Genomic DNA, 27,489 nt, shown 5'->3' with positions numbered 1-27,489 from the left:
TGTCTCCTGATTATGATGGAATTTGCATGCTAGCAGATGTTTTTGTAGGCAGTTTTTGTTTTGACTGACTGCTATATAGTAAATGTCCCTTTTGCCCGCCTTTTGGGACAATAGGCCACACTTCCAGACGGGCAATGCTTCAGCAATTGCACGGCATCAGTATTTTCTCTCACGATGAGCACCATGCTTCCTCATATTCATGGAGTGAAAAAGGTAAGACTGAGTTGCATTAGTAAGTGATGAATGGCTTAGCCCTGATGCTAGCCTCCAAGCAAAATAACAATCTTTTTAAAAGCGATTCCTTATTAAAATGATATTATTTTAAACATGTAGATATATCATATTTTATTGCCAACTTTATATTGTTTGACCTATGGTTAATGAACTGAAAGGATAAATATTTTAGGTTTTTGTCAAATTTGAACTTAGAGACTTGGAAATTTCGACAATGTATTGGTAGAGCAGACCAGCACATAAGAACTAATAATCTCACCACAAGATGTCCAAGGTTTGTTTGCACACCTGTTATCCTAGAGTTGGCTAATCAAATGCGTTCTTCAAACATTTAACCACAGCCTTATCAATATATATAGTTAATGGTCCAGATGTTGTAGCAGGGCTTCTATGGCATCTGCTAGTAATTAGACTTGTTCATGCACATTTAAGCTTTTAATGTTTTGCACCACATTTTTCTGGAATCACAAGCAGATCATGTTGTAGAGAGAGAATAGGGCATCATGAAACTGAATGACAGCAACCAACTGTATATCTCCCTAACAATAACACTTGCATTTATACAGCATCCTTATCATAGTAAAAGGTTATTTTTTAAATCTCCAATTAATATCTGATGAAATAAGACTCCACATATGTAATAATTAATTTTCAGTGCCAGAGAAATTGATTGGCAGTAATTAACAACTTTTATTTTGTTAAAAGGGTGCTTATGCTTGTAATGATGAGGCTTAAATTTCTGTGGGTAGTTTAGTTCGTACCTACCAGGCAAATATAGCAACTTCATGGCATTCATTGGCAGTGATGATGCAAACAATGAAATGCAGTTTCATGATGCTAACAGTGGAGCAGCACAATTCGCACAGAAACTTTTGAGTACTGGCATTTAACCACATTTTTGCTTCTTGTCTAAAGTTGTTGTCACATTTACACAGAAGTAACAGCGATTGCCACTAGTCACACCATTATTCTGAGAGCAAATTCTGGACCAATGAGATTGTCAGAATTGAAGCTCTCTAAAACTCCCCAGTCCACCTCGACACTCTAAACCAGAAAAGAGCACAGACATGTGTCTATCTTGATGCTGCAAAGGATTTGCTTAATCCTTTTCCAAATAACTAGGGATTTTTTTCTCTTGGTATCTTCTCAGCTCCATTTTTAATTCTTTTAAACTTATGTTTAGTCACTATTTGCCAAATAGCAGGATAGGAAATATTGCCCCACACCTTTATTAATTGAGCCATGGGCTATTGCTTTATCCTTTAGAAGTGTGCAAGGACAGTCTGCTTCTGATTTCCCCAGCCTTTGGTTGCAATTCTATCTGATAGCAAAGTTTGGAAACTCTTTATTCCTTGGCATGGTGCCTGACGGCCACCTTTATTATAAACTAGACTCCAAATTAAAATGCTCTCAATTGAGACCAAGTTCATCCCTGTGAACAAACAATGCCTAAATTCAGACCACTTAAGGTTTCCAATTCAGTCAGCATTCATTCACAATGTAATGTAGTACCAATGATGTTGTAAATTTATTTTCGACCATTATCTGGTAAATTTGACAAACAAGATATAATAATACTACAAGATGAAAGGTCATTTTCTCAAGCATTGAGTTTTAATAAAGAACCCTTTAAAAAAATACACTTCTAAGAATTGAGTCCTGTGGGCATTCAATTTATTAATCTCTATTCCCCTATTTTTGGTCTCAAATGGCAGTTTTACTTGGAAGGAGAGGTGAGAGCAGGTTCTTGATTTCTCCGTAATGCCATACAATCAGGGTAGGTATATTTCAGCAGGATAAAACAAATTCTAAGCATCTCATTAATATAAATGATTCTCTACTTAGTGGTCATCACAGTTGTAAGTCTGTGTAGGTTGAAATATGGATCTGTCCCAGGAGTATTTTTTACTGTTCTTATTCCAAACAACTCATGGCAAGACTTACCTTTTTATTTCAAAATAAGATAGTGTTAATTGCAATAAACATTTTATTTGTATTCTATGAATGTTATCAATGTATAAATAGTATACACCAGTGATAGAAAGTGACTAATTTTACTGAGCCATTCAAACATGGTATGATTATTCTGCCTCAGCTGACAAAGACCTCATAGTAAAGGATCCTCTAGGAAGCAGTGATCATAGATAGTATGATAGAATTTCACATTCAGTTTGAGAGTGAGAAATGTTGGTCCATAACTAGTGCCTTAAATGTAAATAAAGCCACTTAAATGTGTATGAAGACAAAATTGGCTAAAGTGTCTGGCTAAGTAGGTTGAGAGGGAAGATGGTAAAGAAGCAGCAGCAAACATTTAAGGAAATATTTCATAACTCTCAAAAAGAGATATTCCATTCAGGAAGAAAGACTCCATCAGAAGGGTGCACCATCCATGGCTAACAAATGAAGTTAAGGGTGGTTTCAAACTGAAAAAAAGTGTACAATTCTGTGAGGATTTGTGGTAGACCAGCAGATTGTAAAAGTTTTAGAAATTAGCAAACAATGACTAAATAAAATAGAGGGAGAAATTAGACTATGAGAAAAAACTCACAAGAAATATCAAAGACAGTAAAAACTTCTGCAAGTATATAAAAAGAGATAAGAGCAGCTAAAGTGATCATTGGTCCCTTGGAGGGTGAGACTGGGGAATTAATAATAGGAAACGAAGTAGCAGAAGCTTTGAATGAGTATTTTTGTACCTGTCTTGACAGTAGAAGGCACAAAAGGCATTCCAAAAAAAAGTAGAAAATCAAGAGGCCAAGGAAGAGAGGAACTTAAAACAATTACTACCACTGAGAAAAAGTAACGGGAAACCTAATGGAACTTAAGGCTGACAAGTTCCCTGGACCTATTGGCCTGCATCCTAGGGTCTTAAAATAAATGGCTGCAGAGATAGTGAATGCATTGGTTGTAATCTTCCAAAATTCCCCAGTACCTAGAAAGGTTCCAGCAGATTGGAAAACTGCAAATGTAACAATTCTGTTCTAGAAAGGAGGGAGGCAGAAAGCAGGAAAGTGTAGGCCAGTTAGCCTAACATCTGTCATTAGGAAAATTATAGAATCTGTTATAAAGGAAGTCGCAGGAGGACATTTAGAAAAATCAATACTATCAGGCAGAGTCAACATGGTTTTGTGAAACAGAAATCGTGTTTGACAAATCTAATAGACTTCTTTGAGGATGTAACAAGCGGGGTGGATAAAGGGGAACCAGTAGATGTAGTGTATTTGGATTTCCAAAAGGCATTTGATAAGGTGCCACATAAAAGTTACTACACAAGATAAGAGCTTATGGTGTTGAGGGTGATATATGTATGGATAGAGGATTAGCTAACTAACAGGAAACAGAGTCGGAAGAAATGTGTCATTTTCAGGATGGCAAACCGTAACAAGTAGAGTGCCACAGGAATAAATGCTGGGGCCTAAACTATTTATAATCTATATTAATGATTTGAACGAAGGGACAAACTATTGTAGCCAAATTTGCTGCTGAAATGAAGATAGGTAGGAGAGCAAGTTGTAAAGAGGATACAAAGAGTCTGCAAAGTGATATAAATAGCTTAAATGTGTGGCCAAAATTTTGGCAGATGGAGCATAAAGTGAGGTTGTCCATTTTGGCACGAAAAATAGAAAAGCAGAATATTATTTAAATGGAGAGAGGATATAGAATGCTGCAGCAGAGAGGGATCAGGGTGTCTCTTTTTACATTAATCACAAAAAATCAACATGCAGGTACAGCAAATAATTAGGAAGATAATGGAATGTTGTCCTTTATTGCAAGGGAAATGGAATATAAAAGTAGGGAAGCCTTGGTACGACTGTATAGGGCATTGATGAGACCACACCTAGAGCACTGTAAATGGTTTAGGTCACCTTACTTAAGGAGGGACAAACTTGCATTGGAAGTAGTTCAGAGAAGGCTCACTAGGCTGGTTACTGGGATAAAGGGTTTATCTTATGAAGGTTGAGCAGGTTGGGCCTATATTCAGAAGAATGAGAGATGATCTTATTGAAACATATAAGATTCTGAGGCAGCTTGACAGGGAGATGCTGAGAGGATGTTTCCCTTTGTGGGGAATCTAGACCTAGGGGATACTGTTTAGAAATAAGAGGTCTCCCATTTAATATGGAATGAGAAGGAATTTCTTCTCTTGAGGGCCTTTAGTGTTTAGAATTCTCTTCTCCAATGAGCAGCGGAGGCTGGGTGATTGAATATATTCAAGGCTGAGTTGGACAGATTGTTGATTGACAACAGAGTCAAGGTTTATGGAGGGCAGGCAGGAAAGTGGAGTTAAGGACACAATCACATCAGCCATGATCTTACTGAATGGCGGAGCAGGCTCAAGGGGCCAAAAGATTTACTCCTGCTCCTATTTCTTACGTTCTGTTTTTATTGATCTAATAGCAACAAATCCTAGTATGTAACTAGCAAACAATTCAGAAACTTGGGTTACAGTGTACTAAAAATTCTGGAAGTATATGCCCATCGAGCCCTACAACACTTAAGAACATTAATACCGAGAAGAATTGCCTATGTTATCTTTTTAATTGTTCCTTGACCTCAGTTGATTTTATTACTCACTGGTTTTATGCAGAAAGTAAAGAAAATTCTTTTAACCGGTCCCGAAGTTCCAGTGTCTCCAGCATTGACAAAGAATCAAAGGAAGCTATAACTGCTCTATACTTTATGGAGTCCTTTGGCCGAAAGATGGACTCTACCCTCTCACCATGCCTATGGGTTGGTACCAGTTTGGGTACAGTGCTAGTCATCTCCTTGAACATTCCTCCAGAGGAACAAAGGCACTCTGAACCACTCATGGTTTCTCCCAGCGGTAAGATTTTGTCTGTATTTAACTTACAAAATGGCTTCCCTTTAAAGCAAAGTACATTTTAGGTAAGTTCAAATTATATTCCTTGATTTTGCCATACAGCAATAACAAAAACAACTTTGTATTTATGTAACATTTTTAACATAGTCAGAGTGGACTGAGTGACACGTTGGCCTTTCGCATGTTGCACTGATGGAAGTAAGATAGGTGTGCATTTCTACCTGCCCCAAGAGCCTCCCCTAACACCAGCAGAATTTCCCTTGAAACTGGCCGTAAGTCCTTGAATATTAGCATAGAGAAAGCAGGCTCCTTGTTGGGAATTGTGCCAATCTGGACAGGAGAATCCATGTAGAAATATTCTCAGAAGCCTACTGTACCACAAGTACTGAAGAAGCATAATATTTCAGTGTACATTTATCACTTGGTTTTATACAAGGAGCATTCTGGCAAGATTCGTATTATAACTTGGAATATTTTATGTTTGGATCAGGAATATATATTGATCCGTAACTTCCGTGCTCCCCAGCATCGGATTTGGGGGGTACCCCAGAGATGCGCTGGGGAATCCCTCTGGCAAATTCCCAGGTAATGGTTTGCACGGCAATTGCCCAGAAGTGTATACTTCCTCTGGACAATTGCACTGCGTGGGAACCATCCGAAAATGTGATTTAAATCACAAACTTCGGATGGTCCCACCAGGGTTGTACCAATAGTTACCCAGAAAAAGTTAGAAGAATTAAAATCTCTTTTAACTTCTGGGTAGCTATTGTAAAGACTCAGACCGACCCCATGGACTCCCCCCATTCCCCCCCCCCCAACATCTGATTCCTGCCCCCGACCTCAGACTACCCACCCTGCCTCCGGACCCCCCCACCCACCCCCTGACCTCCGGACACCATCACCTCCGGACCTACCCCCCCAACCTCTGGGTCCTCCCCTGGCCTCCGGACCCACTCCACCCCACGCCCCCCCTCCCTCACTCCTCCCCCAATCTCTGGAACCCCGGACACCCCCAACCCTCCCCTGAGCACCCCCAACTCCTATCTACTTACCTTAGATACTTACCTTCCCCTGGCCTGTCAATTTCCCTGGCCCTTTAAATGTATCTTTTTGTGGCAGCAAGTGCTGTAAAAAAGAGGGCATGGCCTCCTTGTATATGCTGGATCTGCATTTGGCTGGGGCCTGCAAGGATTCTTTCGCTGCAGGCGCCAAGCAGCTCTGGCAAACAGAAGTGGCAATGCAATTTTCAAGACCAGGTAAGTATGTACTTCTTCTAATTTCTGCAGGCCAGCACTTTACAACGCTAGTCAGAAACTACGGCCCATTATAATGCTTTCAATCATGGATTCCTTATAGTGAAGTTGCCAAATTAGAATTCTTTGCAAAGTATAAATACAAGTCTTTTTTCACAAGCAAAGTTGAAATTAAAACAGTATTACATGTGACATTGTCTACATTCCATTTGAAATACACATAACATTAGAACAGTTATTTCTGGTCACTGTCAAAGTATGATCAGATGTAAATATTAATATATTCACATTGGTGAAATACTGGTATTGAATTTCACTAGTAATATTGGTTCTAATAGGTACTACATATAGTTTTTTGATTTTTTTTTCAGGAACAGTGTTAATGTTGAAAGCAGCACTACTAACATTTTCCTCCTTGGATTCTCTGGGTGGTTTAATACACCCCCCATATGAGGTGTGGAGGGATCCAAACAGTGAAGATAAAGATGATAAAGGACGGAAAAGAAAACTAGTAACATTTTCACCATCTTCATCTCATGAGATGGGGGATCACCAGTATGTAATCCTGTGCTCAGAGAAACAGGCCAAAGTCTATTCCCTTCCTTCACAAAGCTGTCTGTATGTACACAATATCACGGAGACTTCCTTTGTGTTACGAGCAGATGTCGTATCTATGTGCAACAGCATCTGCCTGGCCTGCTTCTGTGCTAATGGACATATAATGACCCTAAGGTAACTTTCATGCACTCTAAATAGTACACTTGATTTCCCTTCTATAAGTTCTTAATTTTATTTCAACTATTTAATATTGTGAATTTATATTTTTGAAACTTTTCCATTAAAATTTGTATTCTACATTTTTATGTAATTTCTCCCCTTTTTGCATTAATCCATTTCCAAACTCCTGAAACTATGAATCAGGTGTTTGGGACATCAGGGAACATGGTTCCAGACATCCATTTTTTTTCTCGAGTCTAACCCTAGTGCATGCAAATAGCAATTTGCCATTCACTGTCTCTTCAATCCCTTAATCTCTTTTACAAAGCTTTCAGCCACCCCTGGTTCTGGCATCTCCTAATCTTTGCTTGGCTTTTCCCCCCAGCAGTATGGTTGACATCACTTGTTCAACTGTATGAGGAGCTCTCATGACCCTGCATTACTCCACGCTGCTGTATATTTAATTGAGTTTAAATTCAATTAATAAATTTGGAGGTAAAAGATAGTTTCAGTAATGGTGACCATGAAACCATTGTCAATTGTCATAAAAACCCATCCAGTTCAGTAATGTCCTTTAGGGAAGGAAATCTGCCATCTTTACTTGGTCTGACCTACATGTGAGTCTGGACCCACAGCAATGTGGTTGACTCTTAAACACCATCTGAAATGGCCTAGCAAGCCACTCAGTTGTATCAAATTGCTACAAAGTCTAAAAGGAATGAAACCGGATGGACCATCAGGCATTGACCTAGACACCAGAAAGGACAACAGCAAACCCAGTCCTGCAAAGTCCTCCTTACTAACATCTGGGGGCTTGTGCCAAAATTGGGAGAGCAGTTAAGCAACAGCTTAACATAGTCATACTCATGGAATCATACCTTACAGAGAATGACCCAAACACCACCATCACCATCCCTACGCATGTGTGTCCTACCGGCAGGACCCAGCAAAGATGACGGCACGGTGGTATACAGTCAGGAGAGAGGTGCCCTGGGAGTCCTCAACATCAATTCTGGACCCCATGAAGACTCATGGCATTAGGTCAAACATGGGCAAACTGCTGATTACCACGTACCATACCCCCTCAGCTGATGAATCGGTACTCCTCCATGGTGAACACCACTTCGAGGAAGCGCTGAGGGTGGCAAGGGTGTAGAATGTACTGTAGATGGGGGACTTCAATGTCAATCACCAGGAGTGGCTTGATAGCACCACTACAGACCGAGCTGGCCAAGTCGCAAAGGACATAGCTGCTAGACTAATTCTGCGGCAGGTTCTGAGGGAGCCAACAAGAGGGAAAAACATACTTGACCCCATCCTCACCAACCTGCCTGCCGCAGGTGCACCTTTTCATGGCAGTGACCACCACACAGTCCTTGTGGAGATGAAGTCTTGACTTCACATTGAGTATACCCTCCATCATGTTGTGTGGCATTAACACCATGCTAAATGGGAAAGATTTCGAACAGATCTAGCAACTCAAGACTGGGCACCCATGAAGCGCTGTGGGCTATCAGCAGCAGGAGAATTGTATGTCCCCCACTCTACCATTACTACCAAGCCAGGGGATCAACTGTGGTTCAATAAAGAGTACAGGAGGGCATGTCAAGAGCAGCACCAAGCATACCTAAAAATGGGATGTCAACCTGGTGACCCTACAAGGACTACTTGCATGCCAAACAGCATAAACAGCAAGTAATAGACAGGGCTAAGCGAGTCCACAACCAACAGATCAGATCTAAGCTCTGCAGTCTTGGCTCATCCAGTTAAGAATGGTGGTGGACAATTAATCAACTCTCTGGAGGAGGAGGCTCCACAAATATCCCCATCCTTAATGATGGGGGAGCCCAGCACATCAGTGCCAAAGATAAGGCTGAAGCATTTGCAACAATCTTAAGCCAGAAACGCCGAGTGGATGATCCATCACAGCCAGTCTGTGATATCAAGAAACAGCTGAAGGCACTGAATACCGCAAACGTTATGGGCCCTGACAATATTCTGGCAATAGTAATGAAGATTTGTGCTCCAGAACTTGCCATACTCCTAGCTATGCTGTTCCAGTACAACTACAACACTGGCATCTACCCGGCAATGTGGAACATTTCCCAGGCATATCCTGTACATAAAAGCAGGACAAATCCAACCAGACCAATTACCACCCCATCAGTCTACTCTCGATCATCAGTAAAAAGATGGAAGGGGTCATCAACAGTGCCATCAGGTGGCACTTGCTTAGCAATAACCTGCTCACTGACACTCAGTGTGGGTTCCATCAGGCTTATTCAGTTCCTGACCTCATTATAGCCTTGGTTTAAACGTGGACAGAAGAGCTGAACTCCCGAAGTGAGCTAAGAGTGACTGCCCTTGACATCAGGGCAGCATTTGACTGAGTGTGGCATCAAGGAACCCTGGCAAAACTGGAATTGGTAGGAATCAAGGGGAAAACTCTCTGCTGCTTGGAGTCATACCTAGCACAAAGGAAGGTGGTTGTAGTTGTTGGAGGTCAATCATATCAGTTCCAGGACATCACTGGAGAAGTTCCTCAGGGTAGTGTCCTAGGCCCAACCATCTTCAACTACTTCATCAATGACCTTCCTTCCATCATAAGGTCAGAAGTGGGTATGTTCGCTGATAACCGCACAACGTTCAGCACTGTTCATGACTCCCCAGATACTGAAGCAGTCCATGGCCAAATGCAGCAAGACCTGGACAATATCCAGGCTTGGGCTGACAAGTAGCATGTAAAATTCATGCCACATACAAGTGGCAGGCAATGACAATCTGCAACATGAGAGAGTCTAACCATCATCTCTTGACATTCAGTGGTATTACCATCGCTGAATTCCCCATTATCAACATCCTGGGGTTACCACTGACCAGAAATTGAACTGGACTAACCATATAAATACTGTGATTACAAGAGCAGGTCAGAGGCTAGGAATCATGTGACGTGCAAGTCCTGACTTCCCAAAGCCTGTGCCCCACCTACAAGTCAGGAGCATGATGGAATACTGTCCACTTGCCTGGATGAGTGCAGCACCAACAACACTCAAGAAGCTTGACACCATCCAGGACAAAGTGGCCCGCTTGATTGGTATCCGATCCACAAACATTCACTCCCTCCATCACCGATGCACGGAGGCAGCAGTGTGTACCATCTACAAAAAGCACTTCAGGAACTCACCAAGGATCCTTTAGACAATACCTTCCAAACTCACGACTGCTACCATCTAGAAGGACAAGAGCACCAGACACATGGGAACACCACCACCTGGAAGTTCCCCAACAAGCTACCTGGCATCCTGACTTGGAAAACCAGCATGCTGTTTCTTCACTGTCACTGGGTCGAAATCCTGGAACTCCCTCCCTAACAGCACTGTGGGTGTACCTACACCACATGGACTGCAGCTGTTCAAGAAGGCAGCTCACCAACGCCTACTCGAGGGCAATTAGGGATGAGCAATAAATGCTGGCCTAGCCAATGACACTCACATCCCATGAATTAATTTTTAAAAATCCAGTCGTGAATGGTGGTGGACCAGTAGACAACTAACTGGAAGAGGAGGCTCCACAATATCTCCATCCTCAATGATGAGGGAGGCCAGCACAACATTGCAAAAAGTAAGGCTGAAGCATTTACAACCATCTTCAGCCAGAAGTGCTGAGTGGATGATACATCTCAACTTCCTCTGTTAACTGGATGCATGCTGGTTGGTGGAGTCAAAATTAAGGCACAGAACCTTTCCTTGCTGACAAGGTTTATTGACTTTGTTCAGTGTCAACACTTCTTACATTCACGCAGTGACCCAGCTAACCCCCTATTTATATGTGTTCAAATACCCATCACCTGTTTCCCTAATGTAAATCACCTTAACAATGTGATTGCTAAGACATTGACATCCTCCTGAGGACCCCAGAATCATAGATGCCAGTCTTCAGCTTATTTGATTCACTCCACTTGATATCAAGAAACAGCTGAAGGTACTGGATACTGCAAAGGCTAGGGGCCCTGACAACATTCCAGCAATAGTACTGAAGACTTGTGCACCAGAATTAGCTGTGGCCCTAGCCAAGCTGTTCCAATATAGCTATAAAACTGGCATCAACCCAGGTCTGTCCTATCCACAAAATATGGGACAGATTCAACCAGCCAGTTACCACCCCATCGGTTTACTGTCAGTCGTCAGCAAAGTGATGGAAAGGTTCATCAACAGTGCTCTCAAGTGGCACTTACTCAACAATAATCTGCTCACTGGTGCTCAGTTTGGGTTTTGCCAGGGTCATTCCACTCCTGATCTCGTTGCATTCTTGAAACAAACATAGCCAAATGAGCTGAGCCCAAGAGGTGAGGTGAGAGTGACTGCCCTTGACATCAATGCAGAATTTGACCAAGTGTGGCATCAAGGAGCCCTAGCAAAACTGAAGTCAATGGGAATTAAGGGAAAAAAGGAAGTCCTACCTAGCACAAAGGAAAATGATTGTGGTTGTTGATGATCATCTCTGTCCCAGGACATCACTGCAGGAATTCCTCAGGGTAGTATCCTAGGCCCAACAGTCTTCAGCTACTTCATCATTAACCTTCCTCTATCATAAGATCAGAAGTGGGGATGTTCGCTGATAATTGCACAATGTTCAGCAACATTCGCAACTCCTCAGATACTGAAACAGTCTGTGTCTATATGCAGCAAGACCTGGAAATATTCAGGCTTGGGCTGATTAGTGACAAGTAGCATTCATGCCATCCAAAACCACGGCCTCTACCACCCAGAATGACAAGGGCAGCAAATGCATGGGAACACCATTGAGTCGCACACCATCCTGACTTGGAACTATATTGCAGTTCCTTCACTGTCGCTGGGTCAAAATCCTGGAACTCCCTAACAGCATTGTGGGTGTACCCACACCACATGGACTGCAGCGTTTCAGGAAGGTAGCTTGCCACGTCCTTCTCAAGGGCCATTAGGGATGGACAATTAATGCTGGCTTTGCCAGCAACACTCACATCCCACAAACGAATAAATAAAAATTGAGTTCCAATCATGCATCACAAGATCATTTAGAATGCAGATCCTTATGGGCAGAGTTTTACTTCCCGCGTGGGGCACGCACCCAACCTATCGGGAGTAAAATAATGCACAATGATGTCAGGCGAGTGTCCTGATGTCATTGCGCACTCGCACAATATTTTGGTCAGCGGGCACTTGCTAGAGTCAGCAGCACACCCGCCGACAAGAGGCCATTAATCAACTAATTTAATCCTATTTTTCATTGCCCGTCCAACCTTACAGTTGGCAGGAGGGTGAATAGGTCAGGTGGCTTTAGTATTTTTGAGGAAACCTCATCCACGGGCAGATGAGGTTTCCGACAGTAATTTTTAAAAAAATTTTGAAACATCATTTTTAATATGTCTCTGTTCATGTGACTGAGTCACATGTGGGAACATGTTTCCTTTATTCTTAAAATCTTTATTTTTCATTTTAAAATTCTTCAGCTCCCTGAGGCAGCTCTGTGCCTTCAGGGAGCTTTCAGTGTGCGCTCCCCCGCACATGCGCAGACTTCAGCATTTGCGCTCTTCCCGCCCCCACCCCGTCAGCGCTGAGGCTCTCAGCACGTGTTTCACGCTGGCTGGCCATTAATTAGCAAGCCAGAGTGAAATCGTGGTTGGAGCCCGATCGTGGGCAGCAGCCCATTTCACGGCCGTTCCCACCTGACGAATGGAAATCCTGCCCTGTTACCACTTATTTAATGTCGTTATGCATCACAAATTATTTTGTTGTTCTTAGTTATAATCCTTATTAAATCTGAAGCTAAGCTAAAAACAATTGGGTGGAAATTTCTATGCCTATGATTTTAGTACATTATTCGTTGAACCCCATGTGCCTAAATACCATTCGCATCTAATTCTTCACTAAAATTTTCATTACCATCTCTAGTTTCCCTTGTTAAAAAATATTTCTGCTGCTATCTCTTTTAGAGTGCTTTATCTTTATTATTGTACACTTTGCTCTCTTTTCATACTACCATTAATGTCCATGTTTTTCTCTCCATTTATGAATGGGGTGTGATTTAATCCCAAATAACTATAATTGGTGAATGGCCATTATAAAGTTTCATGGAATATATTATGAGATTATGTTTAGCATGTTTTATGAATTATATTGTGTTCATCAAAAGCAAATTTAAAAACTCATTTGGTGGAACAGAATTTGAGTGTTGCTGAGCAGACATGCTATCAAAGCTTTTTGTCTTGCACTTAACAGGATGGAAGCTACATCAGGATCTGTCCTCTGCAGGCAAAAGGAATATGTCCAAACATTGCACCTTTTTTGAATAAGCAAAAGTGTGGGGAACAATAGTGCCCTGGTGCATTCGCCATAGCAATGTCTTGATCAATCAGAGCCAACTCATCCAGTATAAATTGTTGTTCCCTTTGAAATTTAGCATTTTTGCATCTGTCCTGATGAGTCCAAGATGAAAAGCTTCAACAGCATGTCTCCTTTTTCAGCAAAAAACTCATTCTTTATTGCTTGTCACCCCTTATAAAATGAAGATGTTCTTTGGCGTGTTAAACTGAAACAAATATTCTCAGCATTGTATACATTCTTTAAACTATAGCTTGCCAAGTCTTCGTCCATTGTTGGATGTAAACTACCTGCCTTTAACTGATATGAGAATAGCACGGACTTTCTGTTTTACAAATGGTGGGCAAGCCCTGTATCTAAGCTCCCCGACAGAAATTCAGCGAATTACTTACAGCCAAGAGATGTGCGAAAACCTTCAGGTAGGGCTGCTGTTCCATTTGGGAATTCTTGCCAGAAATAGTGAATTTTAATTAGTCTTTCATGTGTATCCCATAATTTAGGAGGTGAGCAAGCAAGAGTAATATAGGGTGTTTTTATTTTGAAGATAAGGAAACATTGAAAGCACAGCGCCACTTGGAATATTTTCATTATTTTGCATCAACAGATGCACTGAATTTTGAATATTTTCAGAACATGATAGATAGCTTAGTATACATTGTTTAACAGATGTTTTAACCAACAGTTATTTTAACTGAAATCAAATGATTTAGTACATTGTGATGGTGCTTGGAGATTCATAGTCTGCATCACATTCAAATAAGCAGCAATAAAATACCTTTCACCTGAATAAATCTTTATGATCATAGTCTTAAATGTCAACTAACTTATCTCGGAGAACTGAAAGAAATACCAAATTATAAGTTTGCTTAATGTATAAAGCAACATGGAAGTTATCAAAACATTTATCATAAAAAATTACATTTAATGCCTTTGCCTAGACTCCTTTCTCTTTGACTGCCCTATGTAAAAAATTTACAACAGTTTTCAGCAGAAAATTAAAGGTGAAACTGCTGTCTCTGGCTTTGCCCCAATTATGAATTGCAGCAGTTTCGTGGACTGCACCAGCTAGAATGACACTCCATGTTCCCAGTTGGTACCCACTATGCATTGCAGCAGTTCCAGTATGCAGAGCTTTATCTGCTTTCATCAGACTTATTGTTTATTAGGAGTGATAACTACTCAGTTTATGACTATGACGTATTATGGTGCATTTTGTTACTGATAATACGTAAAGCTCCATATATTTAAATATAGTTGTAATATATATATATCCATTTATATTGGTTTAAATGTTGTGAGTCATTTGCCTAATGTACAAATCGAGTAGGAGAAAAGGAGTTCACTATATTATAAGCAGCTACTGAAGCACATTGGTGATCCCAGTAAGGTTTCATTACATTGCTGTTTTCAGCCCTGTAACTGGAGCCCACAGTAACAATTGTGGTCAACTTGCTCCTTATTGCTGCTTCCATAATTAGATTTAATTGTGTTAGTTTCATTAAGCTGATTCAATTGTTACATCGCTGCTAAAATAATCGTTACTATTTAATACTATTTCTCCAGCTGCCTTCTTGTCCATGAGTCTTGATATTATTGACTATCTGTACATTTACTTTTTCAGGAAATGCTTGGAGATTTGTTTATTCCCATTGAAACCCCAGAAGCCCAAAACAGAGGCTTCTTAAAGGGGCTTTTTGGAGGAAGTGGACAAACTTTTGATAGAGAAGAGCTATGTAAGTTAATGAGAAGGACACTGTAACTTGTCATCACTTATGTTTCACAATTATCATCATTTAGATATTCCTTTACATTCAGTTTTGGTCAGGCACAAATAGATTCACGAGATTAAAATATTCAATGTGATAAATGCAAAATATGAAAGGTATGTAGATTTGTGTTCAAATTTGTGTTTTATAATATCATGATGGAAAGGTGATTTTCCTCACCATTTTTGTGCCAATTTGTCTTCCTCCCCTCTTCTGAAGAGTACCAAAGAAAAGAAAAAGTAATCTTTTTTAAAAAGTGAGTTATGTGGTTTTTCAAAATAATATACTACTGTGCAATAAGAGAATGCTATATGTTTCAATATCCATGCACATGCTAAGGAACACAAAAAGTTAGCATTCAGGTACAGCAAGCAATTAGGAAAACATATGGCATGTTGGCCTTTATCGCAAGGAGTTTTGATCACAAAAATAAGTCCTGCTGCAATTGTTCAGGGCTTTTCTGAGACCTTACCTGGAATACTATGTGCAATTTTGGCTTCCATATTTAAGGAAGGAAATACTTGCATCAGAAGCAGTACAACGAAGGTTCACTAGATTGGTCCCTGGGAAGATTGGGCTGTCCTATGATGAGAGGCTGAAAAAATAGGGTCCATATTCTTTGGAGTTTAGAGGAATAAGAGGTGCTCTCATTGAAACATTTAAGAAAATGAAGGGGCTTGAAATGGTAGATACTGAGATATTGCTTCCTCTGGCTGAGGAATTAGAACAAGGGGGTACAATGTCAGGATAGAAGCCAATCCTTTAGGACTGAAATGAGGAGAAATTTCTTCATTCAAAGGATTGTGAATCTTTAAAACTCTCTACGCCAGAAGGTTGTGGATATGCCATTATTGAATATATTTAAGACTGAGATTGGCATTTTTGATCTCTTGGGAAGCAAGGGATACGGGGAGCAGGCAAGAAAGTGGAGTTAAAGCCCAAGGTAAACCATGGTCATACTGAATGGCAGAGCAGACCTGTCCCATACCATATGGGACAGGAGTTTTAGGTCGGCAAGCGGGCCAGGGAACAGACCACTGATCGCATTTGGCCCCCGATTGCGATTTCACGCTGGTTGGTCAATTAACAGCCAGCCAGTGTGAAGCACACACTGAAATGCTCAGCACTGCTGGGGTGAGGGCTGGAGGAGGGTGGGTGGTGACATAAGCGCAGGCATGGGCAAGCATTGAATGGAAGCTCCCTGAAGGCAGAGAGCTGCCTCAGGGAGCTGAAGACTTTAAAATCAATAAATAAAGTTTTTAAAATCAGGAAAAAAAAGTCCACGCATCACAATCAGTCACCTGCACAAATACATGATAAAATGCTGTCCATAGATTTTTATTTTTTTTGTTTAATAATGGAAACCTCATCCCGCCCTCGGATGAGGTTTAATGAAAAATGCAAAGTACGCCTGGCTGATTTACCCATCCACCAACCATAAGGTTGGACGGACCTCAAAAAATCAGAGACAATTACAACTTTAATTAGACCAAATGACCTCTTAATTGTTAGCAGGCGCGCTTCCGACTTTTGCGAGTCCTCGTCGACTGAAGTATCGCGCGAGAGCGGTATGATATTGAAACGCTCACCCGATGTCATCTCGCGCAATTTCACATCTGATCGGGTCGAGCGTGCACCTGCACACCAACCAAAACATTCTGCCCGTGGTCTTCTCCTGCTCCCATTTCTTGTGTTCTTACGTTCAAGCTAACAGACTGCAAGAGTAATCTAGTCTAATTGTTTAGAAGGATTTTTAAAAATTTGTTCATGGGATTTGGTCTTCACTGGCAAGGCAGAAGGCAGTTTGCAGTTAGCTAAGGAGCAGTCAGCTTGGAATACATAGAGAGAAAGCATCTTTGTTGCAATTTTAATTGTCCTTAAAAGGTGATGATGTTATGCTCCTGTTAGAGACCATTAACATTTAAAGAGAAATCTGAACACACAGTAATTAACTGAAAAATATATGCCACAAGATTTCACATTTTTAAACAAAAAGCTACTTTATAAAAAGAATTAAACAAAGCGAGCACTATTAACTTAATACTATAGTTTATAATTACTTATGCTATGAAATCAGTTCAATTTTTTACTCCCACCACCAACCCCCACCCAAGAATTCTCTAATATGTTACACAAATCTTAATGGTTCATTCACTTCTTTGGTGACCAGCCCACAAGGTATGACACAGCACTCCAAATTCACTTTAATTTTCTTCAGTGTTCCAGAAATTCTCAGATATGAAATTTCATGGGGATCCTTCCATTAGGTTTTGGCTAAATGATCCACAAATTCTCTTCAAAGCCTTAAGACTGTGGACTTCTTAGCTCAAACCTAGTCATCACTGCATTCATGGGGATTTAAACATCAGGAACACCTCTGTTTCTTAATAAACCTCTATGCCCCCACAGTTTCTGTACATCTGCTGGTCCCACAGCTGATTCCCAGCTCCTAGCAGATGCTTTCTCTCTACCTATTCCAAGCTGACCGCCCCTAAACTAACTGCAAACTGCCTTCTGCCTCAAGGCTTTGTGAGGACCCTGTAGATCTTCCTCTAGCTTCGAGCTAGGCAAATCTTCCAGCTTATTTTCCCCTCATGAATTCCAAACTGAGCTCAAGCCTCACCCACATTCCTTGCAATGAACAATGAAGTTAGTATTTTCTCTGCTTAAGATGCAGATCTGACTAACAGTTATTTCCTCTGACTCTCCCAACTCCAATGAGCTGCAATATACAGCAAACCAAAACTGCAATTGTCTTTTTTCTGAGCAAATATCCAAATAACTTAAACAAAATAACCTCCTACCCCCACAGCCCATCTCTATAACAATGAGGCATACTTAGGGATGTCCTCAAACAGAAATATAAATTAAATATTTTACCTGCAACATAAATTGTTGACTCTGTAACCCACATGAATAATTTATATTTCTAATGAATGTAATTGCCTCTGTTCAGACCCTCTGGATCCATGAAGAAATCCCCATGTTTACTAAGTTGCTTTCAGCTTTTATTGAGATAACAATAGATACCCTGGCTCTACCAAGAGGTCCAGAGATGGGTCTTCCATGGTACAAGTCCTCTACCTTCTAAGTCTGACCTCATTAAACAAACACTTCGAATTATAATTACTGCAGGTCTATATGAATTGCACTTACTTCAGGGTTGCTTATCAGTTTCTCAATCAGATGTTTCCATTTAGCATACATGGAGCACTTTGACATCCAACCTGAAACGTTATATCCCTAAAAGTAAAAGTTATGTTCTAAAACATATCAATTACAAACCAGATTTTCACAACAGTGGTAAGATGCCACCTTGAACTGCTGCAGGTACACTCACAACGCTGTTAGGGAGGGGTTTCCAAGTTTTTAACCCAGCAACAATGAAGGTTATAGTTCTAAGTCAGAATGGTCTGTGGTTTGGAGTGGAAACTGCAGGTGGTGATGCTCCCATATGTCTGCTGCCTTGTCCTTCTGGGTGATGGAGGTTATGGGTTTGGAAAATGCTGACTAATGAAATTTGGTTAGATATTCAGTACATCTTATAGGCAGTATAGACGACTGGCACTGTGCACTGGTGGTGGAGAGAGTGAATGTTTAAGGTGGATGGGATGATGTTCAAGCGGGCTGCTTTGTCCTGGATGGAGTTAAGCTTTAGAACTGTTGGAGCATTACCCAACAAGGCAAGTGGAGATTTTCCTATATTCCGCGTGCCTTGTAGATGGTGAACATATTTTGGGAAGTCAGGAGATGAGTTACTTGTTTTAAAACTTCCACCCTCTGTCCTGCTCTTTGTAGTCACTGTATTTATATAGCTGATCCAGTTAGGTTTCGAGGCAATGGAACTGCTGGAGCTTCTTGATGCCACACTTGGTCTAATGCTGTCTTGATATCAAGGGCAATCACTCTCAGCTCACCTCTGGAATTCAGCTTTTTTGTCCATGTATGGACCAAGGCTGTAATGAGGTCAGGAGCTGTCTACCCCTGGCAGAACCCAAACTAAGTATCGGTGAGCTGGTTATTGCTGAGTAAGTGTCACTTAATAGCACCATCAGTCTCACCTTCCATCACATTACTGATGATTGAGGGTATTGATGGGGTAGTAATTGGCCTGATAGGATTTGTCCTGCTTTTTTTGGTCAGAATATATCTGGGCAATTTTCCACTTTATCAGGAAGATGCCAGTATTACTGTTGTTGAACTGGAACAGCTTGGCTAGGGGCACAGCTAGTTTTGGAGCACAAGTCTTCAGTTCTACAGCCTGGAAGTTGTTGGGGCCAATAGCTTTTTGCTGCATCCAGTGCCTTCAGGCATTTCTTGATACCACATGGAGTGAATTGAATAGGCTGAAGCCTGGCATTTGTGATATTGGGTTCCTCAGCAGGAGGCCGAGATAATCATCCACTCAGCACTTGTGTTGAAGATTCTTGCAAATGTTTCAGCTCCATTGGTTTTTGCGAAATTACAGCAGTTTCATGTTCACTGTTACTGAGACTACCTTTTTATTCTAAATTTATTAATTAATTGAATTTAAATTCCACCAGCTGCCATGGTGAGATTTGAACTCATGGGCAGAATTTTGCCCTTGGCGTGCGGGATCAGCGGGGACAATTGGGAATCCGATGGTCGCTTGCAATCGGCAGTGCTCCGTGATTTTATGCAGGCAAGCCAGTTAAGGCCCACTCAGCGTGATGAGTGGCCTGGAATATGCGCGAAGGGATGGGCGGGGGCAGGGTTGGGGCATGATATCTGCTGGTTCCAATGGCGACCTGGTGGCCGATTCAAATGCAGCTTTGGCAGCCCCTGGAAGGCTGCCACCGAAGCATGTGGAAGTGTTGCCAATGGAGACCGTACGGCTAGAGAAGGCATGCAGGAGGGCAGACCGACGGGATAGGCGACCCCACATTTTTCGGACGAGTGCCTCACAGCCTCCTGGAGGATGTGGCAGTGAGGAGAGAAACCTTTGTCCCCGGGAACTGGAGGAGGAGCACCCCCCCCCCCACCACCTGCCACCTCACCAAAAAAGCCTGGGAGGAGGTGGCATCCAGGGTCAGCAGCCACGACGAAGTGAGGTGCACATTGGTCCAGTCCCGGAAGTGCTTCAACGATCTGCTCCGATCAAGAAGGGTGAGTACCATGTTGGCATGGGTCACTTTGCAGAACAGTTAAGAGCTGCTCATCCCCTGCAGACCTCAAAAATTAGAGATGTTAGATTATGAGTGTCAAACGTCAATGACGCAGGAGCTGGCCAAGGAGTTGGGCCCTGGCTGCTTGGACTGAGTACCTTGCAGCTCCAGGGTCATTAATCAGCTGAGCCCTGCGAGGTGTTTCTCAGTTGGGATTGGCCAGGCTGCAATGGCGCTGCAGCTAAGAGAGTGGACTAATCAGTGCTCCCCTGCCCTTTCAGGAGAAAATATCCCATAACAATGCTGAGAGGTCGTGGACTGGTGGGGTACCCCCACACCACCTTATCCTCTCACAATACGAGCAAGAGCCCCTGGAATTGGAGAGGCGCCATGCACCTCAGTCAAGCGGCCACGGTGAGGTTGGGATGCCAGAGGAAGGTAAGAGTGCAGTGCACTGAGGTGAGAATGTTGGTTATTGCTACCATTCCAGTGTTGTCTCTATATTGTTGTGAGCCAGGAACCTGGGAATCCCCGTTGAAAATCAAAAGACGAGGGCACCATGATGCATATCTCTGTCTCACCAGGGTGCCAGATATTTACAGTGACAGTTTCATGACTTAAACTAATGACATGTCCTTCTTCTTCCTTTTAGGCTCACCAGCAGTTCGTTATGAGGAGCCTGAAGGCACCCCCCACCCCGACCCCTGAGAACCACCATGCTCACCACACACATACCAGCACCTTGGTGGGCATAACATCGCCATGTGGTCTATCGGTGCACATTGGTGAGGGCACTTCACACTCGCTTGAGGTGCAGGCGGAGGCCGAGAGTGCCCGGGGTATTGGCAGTAGGAGGGCTACTGGGGGCCAGGACAATGCTTAGTCAATGGCTGATGATGGGTCTCTGGAGTCGTCCCTGAGGCAACAGATGCTGGATCTCCAGCAGAGTGTGTGGGAGGATCTGGCGGAGATACATGAGGGTATGTGTGCCATGGTGTCCGTTGAGGAGGAGTCCCTGCGGAGCATAAGCACTGTGTTGACCCTCAAGACCCAGTGCAATGCCTCCTCCATGGAGAGAGTGGCGACTCTCATGGAGTGTCTCCTCCAGGGACTCAAACAGGGGTTCCTGGGGATGCGCTCTGACCTGCACGCCCTCACACCAGTAATGACCTCAGCTAGTCAGTGTCAGTGTAGGAGATGGATTGGGCACCCAGTATCCCAGTTAGGTGCCCATCCATCAATGGTAAGCAGGGAGCTCCAAAGCAACCTGACTTTGACGCATGAGCTGCCTTTCATCTCTGCGGGGTCCTCTCAGGGCACTCTGGATGATGGCAGCAGCTCCTCCTCCCCTCTGCCAGTGACCATCGCATTTAATGCGGCTGCAGAGACTGGGGAGATGCTAGCCATAGCATTGGCTGCTCCGTACCAGGTAGGGCCAGCATAGGTTCCATGGGCTAGAGGATGCCTGCCATGGTCACCAAGGCCAACAAGACAGCAGAGTGAGCAGGATGTCTCCAATGCTGGTGCCAGCGAGGGGGGAGCACCTAGACGTAGCACCTGCAAGTGAAAACTTAAAACATCTTAAGCACAGCACGGCCTTATCACAGGCGACAATTGGTTCCCCAATTTTCCTTCATTTTTTAATGGTGCGATGGAAAACACCAGTTCATGTTAATTTCTGCTACTTTTAATATTCACAAGTAAATGATATGTTATTTTATGCAACTGGCTTCTGTATGCTTCACTTGTTCTGTAGGTGCAGGGTAGACAATGATGTTATGACGGATGTGTGTCTCCTGAAACTTTATTGCAAAGGCACATAGTTTATGTTATTGACCAAGGAACAGGTCCTGTCAGAGATTTGAGTATGTAGCCTGCAGCCCTGGCATGTGGAGGTGTTTCTGATTTGGTAGTCTAGCTAAAGGATCAAAGCTGAAGGGTGTCCCTGCCTCCCTGTAGGTTATCTAGGTCGGTGTCTATGCCATCAGTGTTTTCCCCACTGTGCTCGTCCTCGGACTCACTACTGGACTCATCATCTGTTGCTTGTGCAGCTGCGTCAAGATCTTCTTCCTCCACTGCGTCCCCACTTGTGGAGAGCACAAAATGTAACCATTATCAGTGATACATGATCTGGGGGGTATTGGGGTGCACCCCCGAATGGTCCAGGCATCAGAAGCGCAGCTTGAGAAGACCAATGGTTCTCTCTACCATTGCCCTTGTGGAGGCATGGCTCCTGCTGTACCGCTGCTCGGCCTCTGTTCTTGGATGGTGGAGAGCCGTCATGAGCCACCTTTTCAGGGAATGGCCATTGTTACCCTGCAGCCATACATCCAGTCGGGCTGGAGCACTGAAGAGCCCCGGCACTTGGGAGTGTCTGAGGATGTAGGCATCGTGGGAGCTGTCAGGGTAGCTTGCACACGCTTGCAGAATCTGCATCTCGTGATCACACACTATCTGCACGCTCATGGAGTGGAATCCCTTCCTGTTGATGAAGGCTCCCGGCTCACCCACTGGTGCCTTGATGACCACATGTGTGCAGCTGACTGCACCCTGGATGCGGGGGAACCTAGCAATCACTGTGAAGACTCTGGCTCGCTCTGCCTGGCTAGCCTCATCCGTACAATAATGAATGAAAGTAAATGCATGCCTGGACAGAGCATCTGTTACCAGTTTGACACAACTATGGACAGCTGATTGGGACACTCCACAAAGATACCCCTGGAAAGAGCCAGAGGCATAGAAGTTGAGGGCCACCATGACCTTCAGCGCCGCTGGCATGGGGTGTCCACCCACACAGTCGGAGCAAATCTCTAACAGATGGAGTCACTGTCTCCCGTGAGAGATGGAGCCTCCGTCGGCATTGCACCTCAGACACATTGAGGTAGCTGCATCGCCATCTGTAAACCCTGGCAGCAAGATAGTGATGTCTTCTGTGACCCCTTCCACCTTGGACTTCCTGTTGGCCCTGCAGCCCTTGTGTATGCGCCTCCCCTCCCACAGGTCGCTCCCCTAGAAGCTGAAAAGGGACACCTGGCCTCCTCCTGCTTCTGGCCCCCTCTTCCTCCTCAGAGGAGGTGCCTCCAGCGGAGACCATAATCCCCATTACCAGGGTAAGCGAAGGCTGTCTGATAGCTGGGAGGCCCCAAACAGTGTAAATCCTCCGGTGGCCTGGAAAACAACAGTGAGTCCTGCACTGAAGCCTTTGAAATATCTGAACGCAGCTCTGAAGCAAAATGAACTTGTCCTGTTCATAGAAGCAACTAGCAGCAAGTAATATCCTGCACTCTTCACTAAGCACTTTGACAAGGCAACTGACCTCTCTTATCCCACCCATGGATGAGGTTTTGCAAATTGTGGTCTGCCCGTTTTGCCCATGTGATGGCCTAAAAATTGCATGGGCTATGTAAAGTTGGAGACAATTGGTGTCTTGAGGGCCTTAACTGGCCACTTAATTAATGGCGGGCGCACCTCTGCCTTCATCTCACCCCTGCCTAGCAAAAGATCGCGAAAGTGTGCGTTGACGTTGGCACGCTCAGCCGACATCAACACGCTTTATTTAACGCTCCAGCGGGTCGGGCACACACCCGCCCGCCCGCCAAGCTAAAAATTCTGCCTCATGTCTCCAGAGCATTAGTCCAACCTCTGAATTACTAATCCATTCACATTAACACTACACTACCATTCCAGTAAATGAACTTGTTTAAACAGCTGAAATCTGTAGCATTTCTTGCTGATGATACTCCATTGTCACAGTAGGCATGAAAACAGCCTGAGAAGCAATGTTGGCTACTGTTTCCAGCACCAAGATATAAAACTATATGAAATGTTTGTTTAGCTGTTTAAACCCTTGTGAGTTTCCTAAAGACCAGCTGACACCACTCTACTGAAAAAATTGAGACAATCTGAAGACCAGCTGCAAGCTTTACCACTCTCTGGTCAAAAAATGTGGATAATTATTTATTTTCTGGAATATTAAAAACACAACAGTAAATTATAATTATGATTTTCTTAATCTTTTTCTGTTTTTTTTCTTTTAAGTTGGTGAGGCTTCAGCAGGCAAAGCATCTCGGACTCTTGCCCAGCACATTCCTGGACCTGGTGGACTTGAGGGAGTTAAGGGTGCGGCATCTGGAGTTGTGGGTGATCTAGCTCGTGCTCGGATTGCTTTGGATGAACGTGGGCAGAGACTGGGCGAGCTGGAAGACCGAACTGCAGCCATGATGGCAAGTGCAGAGACATTCTCTAAACATGCACATGAGGTAAAAAGTGTTTCTTGTTTAAATAATTTTCATCTTTGCAGTAAATGGCCATAAGGTATAAGGTTATCTACCTTTGTAGAGCTGTGCATTGTGTTACAATCCACATAGAGAACGATGACTTTTAAAATGATATTTGAATTTACAGTGACTGACTGAAAAGACCAGATTTCAAGTTTTAAGACTTTTACTGTAACAAACTAAAGGGAACATTAACTAAACACTATTTTTTAAGCAACTTATTCTCTAAACTATGGAAAATTTCCCCATGTAATTTTTAAAATAATCCCATGCCATGGTTGTGCTTTACTCTGTCCCTTATGTGGACGCTTTATTCTCCCAGAACCAGTCCAAAGTTATTCTCCACTCCCTATGGCCTCCTTTCTTTATCACTTTCACAGCATTGACTTTCACTGTAAGGGTTATACTGGAGATCCCCTCCAACCCCCAAACTAGGTGAAATTTCCAGCTTCCTTTAAATCCTCACAAACTCAGTCTCTTCAATCTGTGTGTGAGCTCCCATTAATGTTCTGCATGGTGAACAATAGGATCAGCATTTTCTCTGCTTTAGTTACAGGATTGGCTGCCTCAGTTTCGTGCTCTCTCTCTCTCTTTCTTTGAATCCTACAGACTGACTTGTTTCTGTGAGGTTCAGTGACATCTTAAGAAACCCTATAACCCGAAACTACAATGGTTTGCTATGGACTCTTCCCCTCTTAAACCCCATCTCCATGAGACTTATATCCAGGTACAAATGCTAATTAGCCAACTTCTAGACCCCAATTCCATTATAGCTTGAAATTAAATGGATAGTTTAAAGTATAACCATTTATAAAACCTGACATTCCTAACACCTCCTTTCACACTTGGAGACTAACAGTCTACCCACAGTCAGCACAGATGCTGTTGCTATTGTCCACAGGTGTAAACATCTTGCACCTTCTGAGCATGTCTCTTGACTTAGATCCCTCTTGTCCTCATAGCAAATAAGCCATCCAGGATTGTTGTCAAGCAGAATTCAGAGCAGGTCACATGAACCTTCCTTCCAACATTTTACCTTAAATTAAAGAGACAGTCCCAAAACATAACCATCTTAAACTTTGTATATGTAACAACTGTTCAAAAACTAGGACACAAGTTTTTGCCCTTATCTTTCACACAGTAAGTTATTCTCTGAGCAGATTCAGTGGAGGGAGTTTGTTTACATGCTAACGCAGGGGGAATAAGAGAGTCTGATAGCACATGAAAACCCGAGGTCTAGGTTTTACCTGCAGAGCTCCACAGCATTTGACTTTTGGCCTCAACAAGTTCCCTGCTGGGAAGTCAGCCTGATTGACAGGCTTGGCTTCCGTTGTGTGCAGAGAAATCCGGTATAGGCCGCAGGACCAAGTAGGTCTGATCACCAACCTGATAGGGAGTGTCTGAACTCCAATCCCGGAGGGGTTGTACAATCTAAGGGGCATCTGATCCATAGCTTTGGGGGAGGGGTCTGATCCGGAGGGTGGGGGGTCAGATTCCTCAACCCAGCTAGGGTGTACAGTCACTGGCTCCAGGGGAGTCCAATCCCAGCAGTGAATTTGGATGGGAGATTTCTGATAATGGGAAAGTTTGGGGGGCCTGGAGCAAGCACTGCTGCTCCCCCTGACCCACAAGGTGTACTGTGAAGGCACTTGCTTTCTTTCTGAGGCTGTCTTTGTCTCACCGTAGCTGCTTGGGAAACCCGGTCAGCCACAGTTAAACCTGAAAAGCATGTTAAATCTGAGACTTCCAGCCTCGTTAACATATTTAAATGCCAGTCGACCTCCTGGGAGTGGGTTGGCTCTCCACCCCTTGTCTCGTCTCAGGAAAGCTTAGAAGCCATTCTGGAGCCAGCTCCCAATGTGCTTGGAATTTTTGCCCAGCTAAGCCCCAGCCACACCCATCCCACCCATGTTAAAATTCCGCCAGTTATGTAGGGACAATAAATGTGAAGTCAGGTTCTTCCTCCCCATGGAGAGAAAATTATTCCATGCTGTTATTATAACTTCTCATCTGCTGGTTTCAGAATCTCATTGGCAGAAGCTTGATTGCAAATCACAAGAGGATGGCTTGTGGCAGGAGGAGTCTCAAAAAAAAAGGGAACAGGAAGAAAATATCCTGAGGGCTAAATTTTATATCGATTGGGTGGGCGCGCGCGCACCTAACCCAATCAAGCGTGAAATTAAGCGAGATGACATCAGGCGAACATCCTGACGTCATTGCACACTCACGCAATATTACATTCTGCGGGCACGCGCAAAAGTTGGAAGCGCGCCCGCCAACAATTAAGAGGGCAATTAACCCCATTAACGGTACAATTATTCATCGCCTATCCAACTTTACAGTTAGCGGACGGGTGAATCAGCCAGGTGGCCTTTACATTTTTCAAGAAACCTCATCCAAGGGCAGTTTGAGGTTTCCACTATGAAATAAAATAAAATTAAAAATCTGTGGGCTGCATTTTTATCACCTATATTTTCAAGTGCCTGATTGTGATGCTTGGACACTATTTTTTAGCTTTTTAAAACTTTATTGGGACATTTTCGGGTCTGCAGCTCCCTGAGGCAGGTCTCTGCCTTAGGGAGCTTTCTCTCAGCACTCGCCCGCACCCATGTTAACATCATCACTCACCGTCCTCCCGCCCCACTCCAGCAGCGCTGAGCTTTTCAACACACACTTTGCACTGACTGGCATTAGGATTAGAGGGCTGATCGTGGTCAGCGGTTAATGATTGCAATTTTATAAAAGGTGCATAATCCTTTTCTCTTAGGCCTGAATTTTTAGCTCGGTGAGCAGGCTCGATCGGCAGGGCAGGAATTGGCTGGATAACAGACCACCGATGGTGCTCTCCTGCCGAGTTAAAAATTCAGGCCTCAAATAAAAGGATTATTCATCTTTTATAAAATTGTAATCCTTAAAAAATCCCCACCTTTGT

General features: G+C 43.2%; 1 protein-coding gene across 1 annotated transcript in view; it reads left to right on the top strand.

Moving 5' to 3' along the window:
- stxbp5l (syntaxin binding protein 5L) overlaps positions 1-27,489 on the top strand; it is a 598,592-nt gene that overhangs the window by 554,195 nt on the left and 16,908 nt on the right. The window contains exons 24-29 of the mRNA XM_041210884.1: positions 115-213; positions 4,823-5,059; positions 6,681-7,041; positions 13,642-13,807; positions 15,010-15,121; positions 24,319-24,539. Coding sequence (XP_041066818.1) covers positions 115-213; positions 4,823-5,059; positions 6,681-7,041; positions 13,642-13,807; positions 15,010-15,121; positions 24,319-24,539 — 1,196 coding nt within the window. The remainder of the gene's footprint in view (positions 1-114; positions 214-4,822; positions 5,060-6,680; positions 7,042-13,641; positions 13,808-15,009; positions 15,122-24,318; positions 24,540-27,489) is intronic.

This window comes from Carcharodon carcharias, chromosome 18 (genome assembly GCF_017639515.1).
Source record: "Carcharodon carcharias isolate sCarCar2 chromosome 18, sCarCar2.pri, whole genome shotgun sequence".
In the NCBI taxonomy this organism is placed as follows: Eukaryota; Metazoa; Chordata; class Chondrichthyes; order Lamniformes; family Lamnidae; genus Carcharodon; species Carcharodon carcharias.
Note: the sequence above shows the minus strand (reverse complement) of the source record. Positions and strands in the feature narration are given on the sequence as shown.